At 38.2% G+C, this 14,821-nt stretch overlaps 1 protein-coding gene across 3 annotated transcripts in view; it reads right to left on the minus strand.

Annotated features, from left to right (window-relative positions):
• Positions 1 to 1,153: 1,153 nt before the first annotated feature.
• ap2m1a (adaptor related protein complex 2 subunit mu 1a) overlaps positions 1,154 to 14,821 on the minus strand; it is a 29,652-nt gene continuing 15,984 nt past the window's right edge. The window contains exons 7-13 of one of the 3 annotated variants that reach the window (NM_001291355.1): positions 12,986 to 13,130; positions 12,757 to 12,771; positions 8,477 to 8,596; positions 8,269 to 8,404; positions 6,179 to 6,276; positions 5,985 to 6,096; positions 1,154 to 1,940 (exon numbers count right to left, since the gene is read on the minus strand). In NM_001291355.1, coding sequence (NP_001278284.1) covers positions 1,806 to 1,940; positions 5,985 to 6,096; positions 6,179 to 6,276; positions 8,269 to 8,404; positions 8,477 to 8,596; positions 12,757 to 12,771; positions 12,986 to 13,130 — 761 coding nt within the window. In that variant the 3' untranslated portion in view covers positions 1,154 to 1,805. The remainder of the gene's footprint in view (positions 1,941 to 5,984; positions 6,097 to 6,178; positions 6,277 to 8,268; positions 8,405 to 8,476; positions 8,597 to 12,756; positions 12,772 to 12,985; positions 13,131 to 14,821) is intronic. The other 2 variants (NM_212577.2, XM_073912098.1) reach the window with 2 other exon arrangements.

A 14,821-nucleotide genomic window follows, 5' to 3' on the forward strand; every position in this document is an offset into this window, starting at 1 on the left:
ATAATAGCTGTATGAACCAAAAATCATTCTTTGTACCAGGCTGTAAACACCTTTTTTTTTCTGCTGTAAAGTTGGCCGTTCTAACAGTGGGCTCAATTACACTTTGCTCTATTAAGGAGCCAGGCCTAGCGGATTTTCGATGAATTGCAGTTTCAGTTACTTCCGTATTGGCCTCCCGAGGGAGAGCGGTTCTGCTGAAGGATTCGGATTTCTGCTTTCCAGTCCATCTCATCTTGGACCATCGTTTATCCTTTTCATCATCCTGTTTCTCAGTATTTACCTGTGAATTGATTTTAATTAATGAATAAGTTAACACATTGCTTAATATAAGAATGTTCAGTGCATTTGCCTGTCTCTAACTATTTTCGAAAGCCACCAAACTAGGTCAGAGGTCACGGAGACCTTGAGTGGAACTGAGGGCTTAGGACAGGAAGCAACTGTTTCTATTGTTATTTCGACGAGTTAATACCATCTAAAATGTTTAAAGTGATTTTGCTATTTTTACGGTTAATTCTTTTAAAGTGATTCTAATTTTTATTCAAGATAGACTTGGTGTAGTAAGGATAAAACTGCCTGAATGTAGATTCTACCTGTTTTTAACCAGTTTTGATAAAGACGGCTGAGAGTACACTCAGCCTTGGATAAGAAACAGATTATACTTTAAGTGTGTGTGTTCTATTTGATTGTTGATCCGTTTCACAGGTCTGGAGTCAGCTCTAATCAGTCTAAGGGATGTCTTGCGTTTATGCTTAAGATAATGTTCAGAATTGTACGCACAAACCCCACGTGGAAATTTTTCTAGTCTATCTGTGTTTTAACCAATCAGATTAAAACACCTATATGTGTGACGCAGTTAATGACGTTATGTGAGAGTATAATTGTTATTCGTTGGTGATTGTGAGCAGAGCGGCCTAGGAACTCATTGCGAGTGTTGAAGCTGGCTTCTGCGAATGAAACTGCAAACTATCTTCAGTAAACTCGATTTATTTATTTAAATCTCTGACTCTGGCTCTTCTTCATCTACCATACTGGTCATTCTTTGGGTCAAACTGTTAACTATCCCTACATCGCTTGGTGGAAACAGAATGTACCTGAGCTCAATTTAAAGCTTCACGGCAAAGGCTAAATACTATTGTACATGTGATTTTTTCAGTTTTTTTATTTTTAATAAATTTGCAAGTTTCAAAAACTCTTTTTCACATTGTCATTATGGGGTATTCTGTGTAGAATTGAAGAAATAAATTAATTTAATCCATTTTGGAATGAGGCTGAACAACAACAAAAAACATGTGGAAAAAGTGAAGCGCTATGAATACTTTCTGATTGCACTGTAACACTGTTCTTGTGGTTTTTGGATATTTCATGAAAAAACATCATACATGTTGCCTCTGTGTTTTAATGAACTGTTCTCAAATTTTGATCTGCGCTGTAATGAAACAAACAAACAAAGTAAGAAAAACTCCACACCATTTCAGTTTGTTCTCGTTATATATTTTTACTGATCTAAACACAGAGAGAGATAGTGATAGGATACTAAGAGTATGACCGTGGGGAAAATAACCAATGACAAAATGGACAACGGTCTCCAGATATCCGATAACAGTGAATCAGGAAGCTGGACTTGGAAGGACACTGAATCTGTTCATTACAGCACTCGTACAAACACATACAGGTAACTACACTTCACATTTTGCATATTTTTGTTATTAGCTTTCTACTTGAGCCACAAATTTTAAGGAGACGGCTAGAGGGAAACATAGTATACTTATAGGAGAATAAAAGCTGGTCCCTCTGCTTGGTGGCCATTAGCAGCGCGTCTCGTAGATTCCGCTGCGTCCGATGTATCGCACCCATTTAATCACATCATGGTCGCTGTAGTTCAGTTTGGACTCAAACACCTTCAGGTAACGCACCTTCAACCCCGAAGGAGCAAAGGGAACCTGAGGAAGAGGAACAAGGTCACAAACTAAGGCCATGTTTACACTGTCAGGTCTTGATTCCCAATATCTTGATTTGTTGCCTACATCTCATTTTTTCTGGCTGTCCGTTTACAAGTTCTTTTAATTGTGACCCATATCTGATTCATGTGTGTACACTTATATATAATTTACGCGCATGTGTAAAGGCTGGTTCTAGCATCTGCACCACACTAGCCACCGGGAAATAAATTGTCTTGCTTTTAGCTCTCTGAAATATGTGAAGTTCGCTCAAAGTTCAAATAATTTTGAGGCGGAGGAGGAGGGAAAGGGCCATCATCGCAGCTTGCGCCTATGGTTCATATAGGGTGTCCTCCACTGACGCAAGTAACTTCTGTCATCGACCACTGACCACTTTCCTCCATGTTTTCTCTGTTGTTGTTTACTGCATCGGCGTTTCCACAATCTTTCTCGTTCTACGTCATTAAACCGTGGAGAAGCACAACATTGTTGCAAGTTTAATGATGTACAAAACAGAACGCCTCAATAAATTTGATCTGCCTGTTTACATGATAGTCGCATTTCCGATTTAGATCTGATTTATTTCCACATATGAAGAAGCCCTGAAACCGATCTCTGGATATCCGAATGCATGCGTTTTTTCGTGCAAAAAAAAAAAAAAAAAAAAAAATCGGAATTGAGTCACATTTAACTGGCAGTGTAAACAGGGCCTAAAGCAGGGGTGTCCAAACTCAGTCCTGGAGGGCCGGTGTCCTGCAAAGTTTAGTTCCAACCCAATCAGGCACACCTGGGCTAGCTAATCAAGCTCTTATGCCTAGTTCAGACTGCGTGATTTTAGCCCTGATTTTGGCTCGCCGACAGGTTTTGAGAAATCGCCGACAAATGCCTGAAATCACAGGCAAATTGCTGCTCGTGCACGTGAGTGACAATCACACAGTATGAACTTTCAAAGACGCGATCTGAGAGAATCGCCGATAAGTCGCCGATGCCTGTGAGATATTTGGCATGCTAAATATCTGGAGCTGTCGGCGATTCAAATCATGCCGTGTGAATTGAGTTTTAACTGAAAATAACATCAGCGATCGCCTACAGCCAATGAGAGAGCAGCATTCACTTGTGTGTGCGTGTGTGTACCTGCTGCAGGCCAGCGGGAGACTGGGGGAGAAGTTAAAAGCGCTCACTTTCGGTTTATTTGGACCCACGAAATGGAGGAAAAACTAGTCGAGGTTTGACAAGGCTCAGGAGCAACTGTGACTGTTTGGCGTTGCATACAGAAAGAAATTTGTTTATTATGAATGTTGAGGAGAAATGGCTAATTCCCTTTAAACCCAGGTGAGCAAACATGTACATGTTCTACCCCATTAAAGGCTTCTTTCTCATTATGTAGTTAATAACAAAAGATATACTACGTGTTTTTGGCTGTGAGACGTAGTTTGGACGAAGTTGTCTGCGATTCTTCCCATAGTAAAGTCATACAGTGTGAATGTCCCTGTCACCGATCCATCTTGCAGTGTAAACAAAGCAGCGATGAAACGCTAGCCCAGATAGTCATGCAATGTGAAAACATCTGTGACACGACTACTTTCAAAATCATGCAGTCTGAACTCGGCATTACTGTGCATTCACAATGATATTGGTGAGCGCATCCAAGGTCGCTCTGGCCACCCTGGCCACAACGCTCTCTAGCATGAAAATGTTGCGCACTTCTTATGAAATTCATTCAACAATGGAAGATTAAGTTGCATGTGGTGTGGCTTTGCTCCACTTAAGTATCCAATGTGTCTATATGTCTGAAATATCCTGAAGCAGCAATACTGTTTTGTACTGACGCATGAGATTCCCGCCTTTAAAAGATTATATATATATATATATATATATATATATATATATATATATATATATATATATATATATATATATATATATATATATATAAAACATTAATACACATAAGTAACTCGCCGGTAACTTATTTAATGCATGTTCCTGTAAGAAAACATTTTAAATCATTGAAAATCCGACGACCGCAATAATCAAACCCTTGGGAACAACTGTGGTCGGAACCAAAGTTCACAGGTCTGTGTTCTCTGAACTTCTATCAAGCTGTGGACTTCTTCATTCTGATTGCTTGCCACCGAACCACATCATAGCTCATTACAATTAAAGTTGACTTGATTTCAACTCTCCTCAATGCCCAAACCGGCGAAGATGCGCCTCCGGCTTTCATTGAAAATGAATGACTTCCAGCTACTTTGCCGCTCTCGGTGTGAAAATACGTTTACAAGGCTTTCTAGAAACATCCTTGCAGGTGTGTTAGGGCAAGTTAAAGCTAAAATATGCTGTACACTGGCCCTCCAGGACCGGGTATGGACTAGAGCTGTAATCGGGCCATAAATACTAGACCCGATAGGGCTCGAGTCTGACAGAATTTGGCCAGAGCCTGACAGGTACATTTTGATTGACAGCTTTATAAAGCCCGAACCCGTTTACAGCCTGACACAATTCAAACGTGCACATGCACACAGCTCTTTTGCCTTTATTCATGAGTGAGTCATTTATAAGCTTTAACATAATTTATACGTAACAAACGATGGCTATAGGCCACTTGGAAGTTGGAGCAAAGAAAAAAAAATCAGTCGTCTAACATTGTAACATCTCAGCACTCTAATAGGCCAGGGTTCAGTTAGCCTTTAAATTGGCCAACACACCAATGAAAAGAAGTCTGTCTTAATAAATTCAAATAAATTCTAAGTTATGATGTGTATTTGGCGATAACGAAATTAAGATAAAGGCTCTGCGGTATTTGTTTTACCACTTCTCTTCAAAATCCGGCCTTTAGGTGACGGTGAAGCTGTGAATTAAAAGAATAGCCTAATGCCAACATTAGCCTGTTTTCTCTGTCTCCATTATGATTTTATGGTTTAATTCATATTTATAATTTAAAAACCCTGCACTCACCAAGATTAGGCTACGTGTTTCTGTGGAGGAACATTATTGAATCCACTGTAAATGGCTTTAGCGCAGTCCTGCGCTCAGGGTGGTGCGTCCAGCATCACTGAACACCCTTTCACTGCTGCTGCTACAGGCCGAGATGCATAGTTCTGGTCTGGCTAATTTAGCATGTTTTGGGTTGTTTATTCATCTTCTACCAGCCAAGAACATCCATTTCATTTTCCATGACAGCAGTTTCAATGTAGCTATTGACTTCATCATCTTCCCTGCCAGATTGCTGTACATAGATTGCTGTTTAGCGCTCTACTGTAATATGCAGTGTATGAATGACCACCGAAATACCCAGTGGCGTAGCGGACGAGCCCGCAGGGGGGGCCCCGTGTGATTAGGGGGCCCCGCGTCGTCGCGATTATCAATAATTGAAAATCCGGCAACCGCAATAATCAAACCCCTGGGAACAACTGTGGTCGGAGCCAAAGTTCACAGGTCTGTGTTCTCTGAACTCCTCTCAACTGGTGGACTACTTCATTCTGATTGCTTGCCGCCGAACTGTGTCATAGCTCATTACCATAAAGTCCTCCTTGACGCCCACACCGGAGAAGACGTGCCGCGCTGCTCCTCGCCACTGGTTCTTATTGAAAATAAATGACTTCCGGCTACTTTGACGCTCTCGCCGCTTGTTTGTGAACGCTACCCCGCGACGTCGCTCCACCTCGCCCCCCTTTCCCGCTCCTCAGTTTGTGAAGGCTTTCCCGCGTTGTCACTCCACCCCGCCCCCCTTTCCCGCTCCTCAATTTATGATCGCTTCCTCGTGTCGTCGCTCCACCGACTCTACCCGTCCCCTCTGTTCGTGATCGCTTCACCCTGGCCCGACCCCGTCTAAAATAATAGAAATTAAACCTGAACCCATCCGAACCCGTTGGGTCCACCCGGGTCCCGTCAGGTTTGGGCAAAGATCTTCAGATCTAGTTTGGACACCCCTGGCCTAAAGCATTTTACCATCAAAAACATTTATCTAGTATTCAAACCATAAATAATACATGTATCATTCATGTGGACAGTAGAATTAAAACCTCTGAGATTTAGAAGACTGACCTCAAAGTTCATGGAAATGGGTGGACGGGCCCACTTCTTCTTATCATTAGTGGGCAGCAGCTCGATCTCAGCACTGATCTGAGATTCCTTCATTCCTGCCATACGTTTGATCCTAAGCAGAGAGACGGTAAAGATGGTGTAAAGATGCGAACACACACAAGCACCAAGTGCACACAGATGTGAAGGTGACTTACTTCCACACGATGGCGTTCTCGCTGGCCTTGTATTTGGCTTTTCCTTTCATGCAGATCACCTGAACTCCACTAGTGTTCAGAGGTGTTGGAATGCGCACCTGCATAAAAACATTCAGCCAAAATATCATCCAGTGTCCTGTTAAACCTGGTATTAAGATCATAAACTAATCTTCGGAGATAAATGGGAGCTACTTCAATAGTATAGAAGTAGTTCGGTTACAAGAAGTTAGACAGATTTATTCAAAAGTAATGCAAGACATCAGATCCGCAGTTCCAATAGGAAACGATTATGAATATTTAGTCTTTGGTAAGCAACAGTTACCAATTATGTGGGTTAGTTTTAACTAAATTGCATTTCATTTGTAATAAATATTAATTTCATTTTACGAATGTCTCTGATTTAGTGTAATTAGATGCATTATTATCAGCCAGACTGACTTCTTTATATTGGCACTAATAAATGTTGCTGCCTGCCAGCTGGAATCTCTAACGGTGCGTTCAAGCCAGATACGCCTTGCGAAATATTTTGAGTTTACTCGCTTTATTCATGCATGAAATTCACTTCACGACACACGCAAAATTTCACGTTTCTGCATAGATATCGCAAAGTGCGTATCCGTAAGTCACATCTCAGGATGTGACACATTGAGTTTGTATGCTAGGATTGTAGCAGGGTATATGCAAGAATCTTAAAGGTAATTTTAATACCTTTTTAGGACTTTTTAAAGACCTTCTCAGAATATTTTAAGACCTCATCACAGCTTCAAATCAGTATCAAACCTTTGACTTAATTAACAGTTGCTAATAAACAGTTGTTAATAGGGGTGTGAACCTACACTGGTCTCGGTTTGGTTTGGTGACGATTAAGCAATGCTTACCATACACAGTTTTATATTTGACTTCACAGCACAGGACTTCTTGTCTTAAAAATGTATGAATATATTTATATAGTATTTGTAATACAATTTTTTCTTTTAAAACAAGCAGTCATATATATGAACTGCACCTTTATAAACCCAAGTACATGCAGAGAACAACATGAGCATTTATAGCAAATAAACAATGTAAATATTATCCTGCTTGCCTTCTGAGCATTGTCTAGCGAGTTCTTACTCTCCTATGATTGGTCACACGCTTAACAGAAAGGGCTGCGATTGGCTCTAACGCTCTGGCACTGTTCACCAATGAGTGACCCTGATCCATCATAGACACGGAGGGGAAAATTCGCTCTGCAAACACACACTCATAATAAAAAACAACGCTTGAAAGAATCAATTACGCGGTTGTTTTCAGCGACAGGTTTCAGCCACTGTTTAAACTAGTCTTTCTCCAATCAGGAGTATGCAAACTTGCGTTTTCCCAATTTTGCCGTCTGTTTCGCTCTATGGTTTCGCTACATGTAGAAAGCGTCAAATCACCTTCCCGCGTTTGTCGCAAATTAAGAGACATCATTCGAATCGAACACCTTGGCCGAACACGCCTCGGCCAGAACCAATCACGTGGATCGAGTATGCTGTTCTTATTATTAGGAGGAAAATAAATTTATTTATTTATTTCACCAAATTGCTACAGTTTCATAGCGAAATGGCTGACATGGATTTTGTAGAGAGGGTAACAGTGCTGTATGTGCTATGGAAGGCTAAAAAACAGAGTGGACTCGTTTACCACCATGTCTCGGTTTATCATAACATTCAAAGGCGCACCCAGCTTCACTAACTCCTCTAGGGGCTGTGCCTTGATGGCGGCTGATACAAGAGCAAGCTCCTGATTGGTTAACATTTTATGAATTCTTGCCAGAGCTCATATTTTTAAACTTAAGCAATTCGAGCAAATCAATCCATGTCAGGATGCACAGACTTAACATGTAATTCACCGGCCCTTAATGCTTCATTCGCATCTAGTGTGAATGCACCATAACAAAAAAAGCATTGATCCATTTTTTTTTTTTTAGATTGTCAAAGTTATCGCAAATATTGTGATATAATTGTGAAGCTATATCACTCAAAAGGTGACACAATAGATTAGAACAGTATTAGAACGCATGTACCAGATGTAAACAGGACAAAAAAAAAAACAAATCGCATACTCACCTCTATTTTCTGTGCCAGGAGTGAGGGTTTGAAGTTAGATTTGATGACAACTTTGACCTCCAGCTTTGTGCGTCCAACCTCTCGAACCAGTGGAATGACCCGGAAGGGCAGAATTATGTCCTTAGTGGTGCGGTACCTGCACACACAGATTGACTGCTAAAATGGAGTCAGACAATGGAATGCAAAGACAGATTGATGCTGAACTGACCTCATGAGCTCATATTCGCCATCAGGAGGGATGAAACTGATGCTGCGCTCCGAGTCGAACTTGCTAAGACGCACACACTGATGGAAAGTGCAGTCGTCGATGGCTATGGACTGTTTCCCACTGGCACAAATTATGAAAAATGCACATTAAAGCAAGGTTTTTAAGAAAATGAGTGATGAATAAACTATAAAAGTGTGAAATAACACTGACAAAACTTGCTAAAATACACTATTTTGTTTTTAAATATAGGATGTACTCCATTTTTATACACAAGTTTCCATTATGGCCAATAAGTAATATAATTCTTTTATCAGTTTATTTACTCAAAAAAAAAATCAAGATATTTTTTTGTCACTATTGCACACCCTGAATTGATGATATGAAATATATTAAATAAAATAAATAAATAAATGCTTTTTCAGCAATAATGTATAAGACTGATGAAAAATCAATTGCATTACACTTATAAACTATAATATATATACATATATTTATTATAACTTATAAAAAGCTACTTTCTTGATCTTTGTTTCAATCCTGTAAAATTACATGGTTTCCAAAAATATATATAAAAACTTTGCTATTACATTTTCAATGTTGATCATTATATTTTTATATAATAATAATGATAATAAATATAGCTGCAAGCAGCAATTAAGGGGCCAAGCAGTTCAGAGACAGAAAGAGCAAAACAGTCCAGAGACAGAATGACATTTGTCAGTGTCGTAAACAAAAACGCTTCGGCTATTGACACGAATTTCACAACACTTAGTCAACATGGTCCGACAATGATCTGAGTCAAATTTGGTGATATTTCGGCAAACGGTCTAGGAGTTTGCAAATGATTTTTTTGAACAAAATCAATATGGCGGACAGAAAGTTCAGCCAAATATGGCATATTTAATATCAATGTTCTCGGCATGAGCCAAGGAATAAGTCAAGATCAATTTTACCACAATAAACGAATGCAGTCTAAAGTTCATTCATTCATTCATTCATTTTCTTGTCGGTTTAGTCCCTTTATTCGCCACAGCGGAATGAACCGGCAACTTATCCAGCAAGTTTTTACGCAGCGGTTGCCCTTCCAGCCACAACCCACCTCTGGGAAACATCCACACACACATTCACACACATACTCATACACTACGGACAATTTAGCTCACCCAATTCACCTGTACAGCATGTCTTTGGACTGTGGGGGAAACCAGAGCACCCGGAGGAAACTCACGCGAAGGCAGGGAGAACATGCAAACTCCACACAGAAATGCCAACTGAGCCGAGGTTCGAACCAGCGACCTTCTTGCTGTGAGGCGATAGCACTACCTACTGCGCCACTGCCTCGCCTCAGTCTAAAGTTATTAGCACATTTTTATTCATTATTGACGTTTAGTGAACAGTTTATAACTCGTGACCACTAGGTGGCACTGTTACTAAACCTGTGTTGTGGTCATTGTGAGTTGCCAATGACGCACCTAATTTTCAGTGTCAGTATGTTTAAGCATTGCAGAGTTACAGTCTCAGATGTACTTTGACATCCTGCTAGCGCATTTGTCGATACCATAAACGACAACCATTTTGCTGATTGATATGATTTCCATAACGTTTGATCAGCGTGGTCTGAAAATGATCAGAGTCAAAATTGGTGACAATTGAATCAACGGTCGAGGAGAAAAAATAAAACGGTTTTCAATCAAAAACAAAATGGCTTGTCGGTGAAAATAGCCTAGTGGTTAAGTGCGCCAACAAGTAGCACCATGGTGCTTACGGTGACCTGAGGTCGATTACCAGCTCAAAAACCTTTGTCGACTCTTCCCCTCTCCCTGGGGAAGATTACTTAAAACTTTTGGCCACAAGATGGTGCTGCTTAAAATGTTTTTAAGTACCTTAAGGGCATGGTGTCGGAGATCCATACCATGTTTTGAAATCATATGTGAATACGTTTGTAAAATATAACATTTTTGACAAATCACAAAATGGCTGACTGTTTTTTTTATGAGTTTTGGACGAAGGGTTGAGAACATACAGGCAAAAAAAGCTATTTTTATATCTCCGGACCACTAGGAGCAGTGCACTGAAGCGCTGCAGACGACCTCAGACCATGGTTGTCATAACACACACCAAGGTCGGTATAATACGCTAATATCAGTATGCGAGCCGAGTAGTATATGCAGTTGACGCAGGTAGGTCGCGTGACCATGACAAAATGGCGGATGTAGTACATCCGAATTACATTCACACTTTTCACATTCATACTGTATAGAACACACTTTTCTAACGGCTGAGTAATACGTTTAAATTCAAATGCAGGATTTGGGTTTCGGACGCAGCCCAAAATGCGAATGCGTCAATGTATTATGGAGATATCGCTTGAAGACCAATTTCACAAGATCCATGTTAGATTTGTTCGCATGTTAATGAAAACAGTTCGTCTAATCAACTTGAATTCCATAACTTCTGATAAGCATGGTCTGTAGATCATGTGAATCATTTTTGGTCGAAATTGGATAAATGGCCGAGGACTACTTTGATAAAATATGTTTTAAAATATGAACACAAATTTAAACTTGAATAAAATTCAAAATAGCTAAAAAGAAAAAAAAATGACGGAAAATGGCATCATAGGGTGCGTTTAAATCGGACTGGGCTAATGATTCAGAGGATAAAAAAAATTGTAGCCCATTCTGTTGAATAGTTATAAAGATAAAGTGAAACTTTGGACAAGTGGTAGCGCTAGAGAGTTTGAATTAGAGACTTCAGGTTTACTGTGGTTCATGTTGACACTGCCCAAATTATACAACTTTCCCGCAAACAGGTTATTAGGGCTGCCATTTAAATCCGGCGGAAGAAGAAGAAGAAGCAGCAGCAGAACAACAATTATAACAGGAACGCTAACAAAAACAATAGGTGCCTCCACACCTGCGATGCTTGGCCCCTAATAATAATAATAATAATAATAATAATAATAATAATAATGATTTCTAGATTATCGTTTTACACAGACAACTGGAATAATGATGCTGAAAATACATAAATACATTATTTTAAAATCAAAATATATATACTTAAATATATAAATATATTAAGATCACAATGCTACTGTATAAATTACAAAACATTACCAAGCCCAAACTTTAAAATCATAGAGTGTGACCTTTTTTAGGTCATTTACATCTTTAGAAGAAACCTTTAGTTTAGAAAGTCAAATGTCTAGAGTAAAAATTTAAATATTTAAATAATAGTAACAATAGTAAAATTAAATTTAAAACAAAAAACAAAATCGGAATTGATCATAATTACAATAATAGCCAAATTAGACTGATACAATTTATTTAAAAAAGCTAATTCTGGTAAATATTGAAACATTCTCAACTCTCAAGCTGTCCCAGCAAGCATTTTTGTTTTGTTTCTAAAAGATGTGTAATAGACGTCTAAACCACCAAAGTGATCTTGGCTAAAACAAGGCTAAATTTGGGCTGTCAGTCAAAATCTAACAGACGTCTAAGAATAGGCCAAAACAAAACAAATCATCAAATAAACAAAAATGAATGACTACACATATAAAAGCTCTCGAATCGGTCTATTTGATGACTAGTTTGACTTCTAAAATGTCTATTAGATTTTAACTGACAACCCAAGTTTAACCTTGTTTTAGCCAAGCTTCTACATTTAGATGTCTATTAAACGTCCATTAAACACAAAATTGTTTGCTAGGATTAGAAACCTCTACTGTAAATCAAATAAACAAAACAAAATAAAAATGACATTGATATGTTTCATAGTTTAAAGGTCCCATGAAAGTAAAATGAAGTATTTTAGATGTTAGTATCCATATTGTTAGTTTTTAAGATATCTATAAGCCAGTGCGCAGTGTCAAAATCAACGTTTAGAAGATATCAAACTGATGTAAACATGTCAATTTTGTTGTTTGTCACTTCTTCCTAGTTTTATTCACATCACCTCAGACTTCGTTTTCTCATCAAATCATAACCAATCAAATGCTCTCTAATATCTGACATGCCCCGCCCCCTACGAGACGCTTGTCATTTGCTTTTCATTTGATACACTTAATCTCAACCACTCTCACTGGCAGAGCAATGATACAACAAAGCACTATTGGCTGTTTTTTTTAAAGGGGAGGAGCTACACCATGTACCACCCTCTGTTCATGTTTCGGTTGAGATGAGGCCAAACATCGAATAAAAATGCACATTTCAAAGCACTTCATGGAACCTTCAACACAACACAAACACAAAACTGAACAGAATATAAAGATACAATACCTTCCCCCTAACTCACTGTGGTAGCACAGAGAAAAAGAGACGCAACAAAAAACAGACAGCTTCAAAACCCAAAATAAACCATACACTGCACAATCCAACATTTCAGAAAAATTCAGGGTAAAAAAAAAAAAACACAAAATGCAGACAAAAGGACACAAACTTTCAAATGAAGTGATCAAATTAGACAGACAAGCTAAAACAACTGCAAAAACAAATAGGAATTTGAAACCTTTTCCCAGCATCATCAGTGGTTCCTCCTTTGCCCTGCTTGTCGATGACGATTTTGTCATTCATTCCAAATTTGCATTCAGGCATTCCGCTCAGATAGCTTTTCATCACCACACGACCAGAGACGTGAGCACTCAGGACCTGACCTGTTAGGAGCACACAGAGTTATGTACTAATAAGCACGGTGCAAATGGCAGGATTTCAGTATCCTCTGATTAGAAATTTCAGAGATTACGGTAGGCAGAGGCGTAGATTTAGGGTGGACGGAGGGGACGGGTCCCCATTAATAAATCACCAACAATTAAAATGTCATTAAAATGCGCTGTTAACATTAACCTAGACATGCAGAAAGGGATCGATCACGTTCTCCTGCCCTGTCCTGTGATCATTCGCTACTGAATGATCATATCATAATAATGCCGTTAATGCTCGTGTTTCCTCCACTTTAACACAGACTAGCCTATATTAGCCTGCTATAACGATAGACTCTGTGAATAATATGCCCTTAAAACTAACTGTAGAATAAACAGCTAAAGTATATGATCCCCGCCAGTTCTCCTAATCTCTAGCATGTCTAATTTCAGTTGAAACTATTTGTTAGAAACAAATACAGCCTGTGTATAGGCATATTACTGATATATGAGACACGTTTAATTTGCACTATGGCTAAAATAAATGAAAATCTTTTTTAAACTGTCTCTTTGTCAGTTATTAAACCTTATTTTAACATTACACTAGCCTGCAGCCAGCTTATTGAAAGGGTGGCCATTACTTTATGCAGTTATTTGCCTGCTTTCTATGCAATTATGCAGTATACAGATTGCATATTTATATTAATGACATTTTAAAAACTAATGTTTGCTGTATTATCTTGTCGGATGGTTATCATGACCACACTTTTTGATGTACGGAAAAAATTTCCAACCATTTTGTCAAATTGCTTACTATACTATTTTACTAAGTGTTTGTTTACAAATCTGCATTTAAACTTTAGGTTTTATATTACAGTTATATAAGTTACAAATTTTTTTGGGGGGGTGGGGGGAGGGGGGGATCTGGTAAAACTTGCTTTAAATGAAACACAGAAACCTACAGGCAAATAACAAACTTGCCAATACATTAAGCCTTCCACAATCAGAATTTGGCCACTTAAATAAAAATAAATAAATAAATAAACAATCCTACTTTGTCTTTTACAACACCAGAACCCCTCTTGGCTATTGGCCTGAAACCTAATAAATTGTATGAAGAAAGGATTAATTAATAATATATTTTAAGAGCAGTTAAATAAATCATTGCAGCATATATTTAAGAACAGAATTATTAGCTCCCCCTTTGATTTTATATATATATATATATATATATATATATATATATATATATATATATATATATATATATATATATATATATATATATATATATATATATATATCTTTTTCAAATATTTCCCAAATTATGTTTAATAGTGCAGGGAAATTTTCACATTATTTCTGATATTTTTTTTTTTTGGAAGAAAGTCTTATTTGTGTTATTTCGGCAATAAATACGTTTAAAAAAATGAAAAACTGCTTTTAAAGTTTAAAATAATTAGCCCCTTTAAGCTTACATTTTTTTTGATAGTCTACAGAACACTCATTATACATTGACTTGCCTAATTACCCTTGCATGCACCTCACGAAACGGACGAGGCTTTTATACTTGATGCGTTTGGCGTTGTGATATTCTTTAAAACGACAGGGGGCAGTCAAAAGAAAGCAACCTTAAAATCAGACAGATAAACAGAGAAGTAGAAAGTTTCCAGAACAGCGTCATATCATTAATATTGTTCAAAATT

The sequence above is a fragment of the Danio rerio genome, chromosome 2 (assembly GCF_049306965.1).
Source record: "Danio rerio strain Tuebingen ecotype United States chromosome 2, GRCz12tu, whole genome shotgun sequence".
NCBI lineage: Eukaryota > Metazoa > Chordata > Actinopteri > Cypriniformes > Danionidae > Danio > Danio rerio.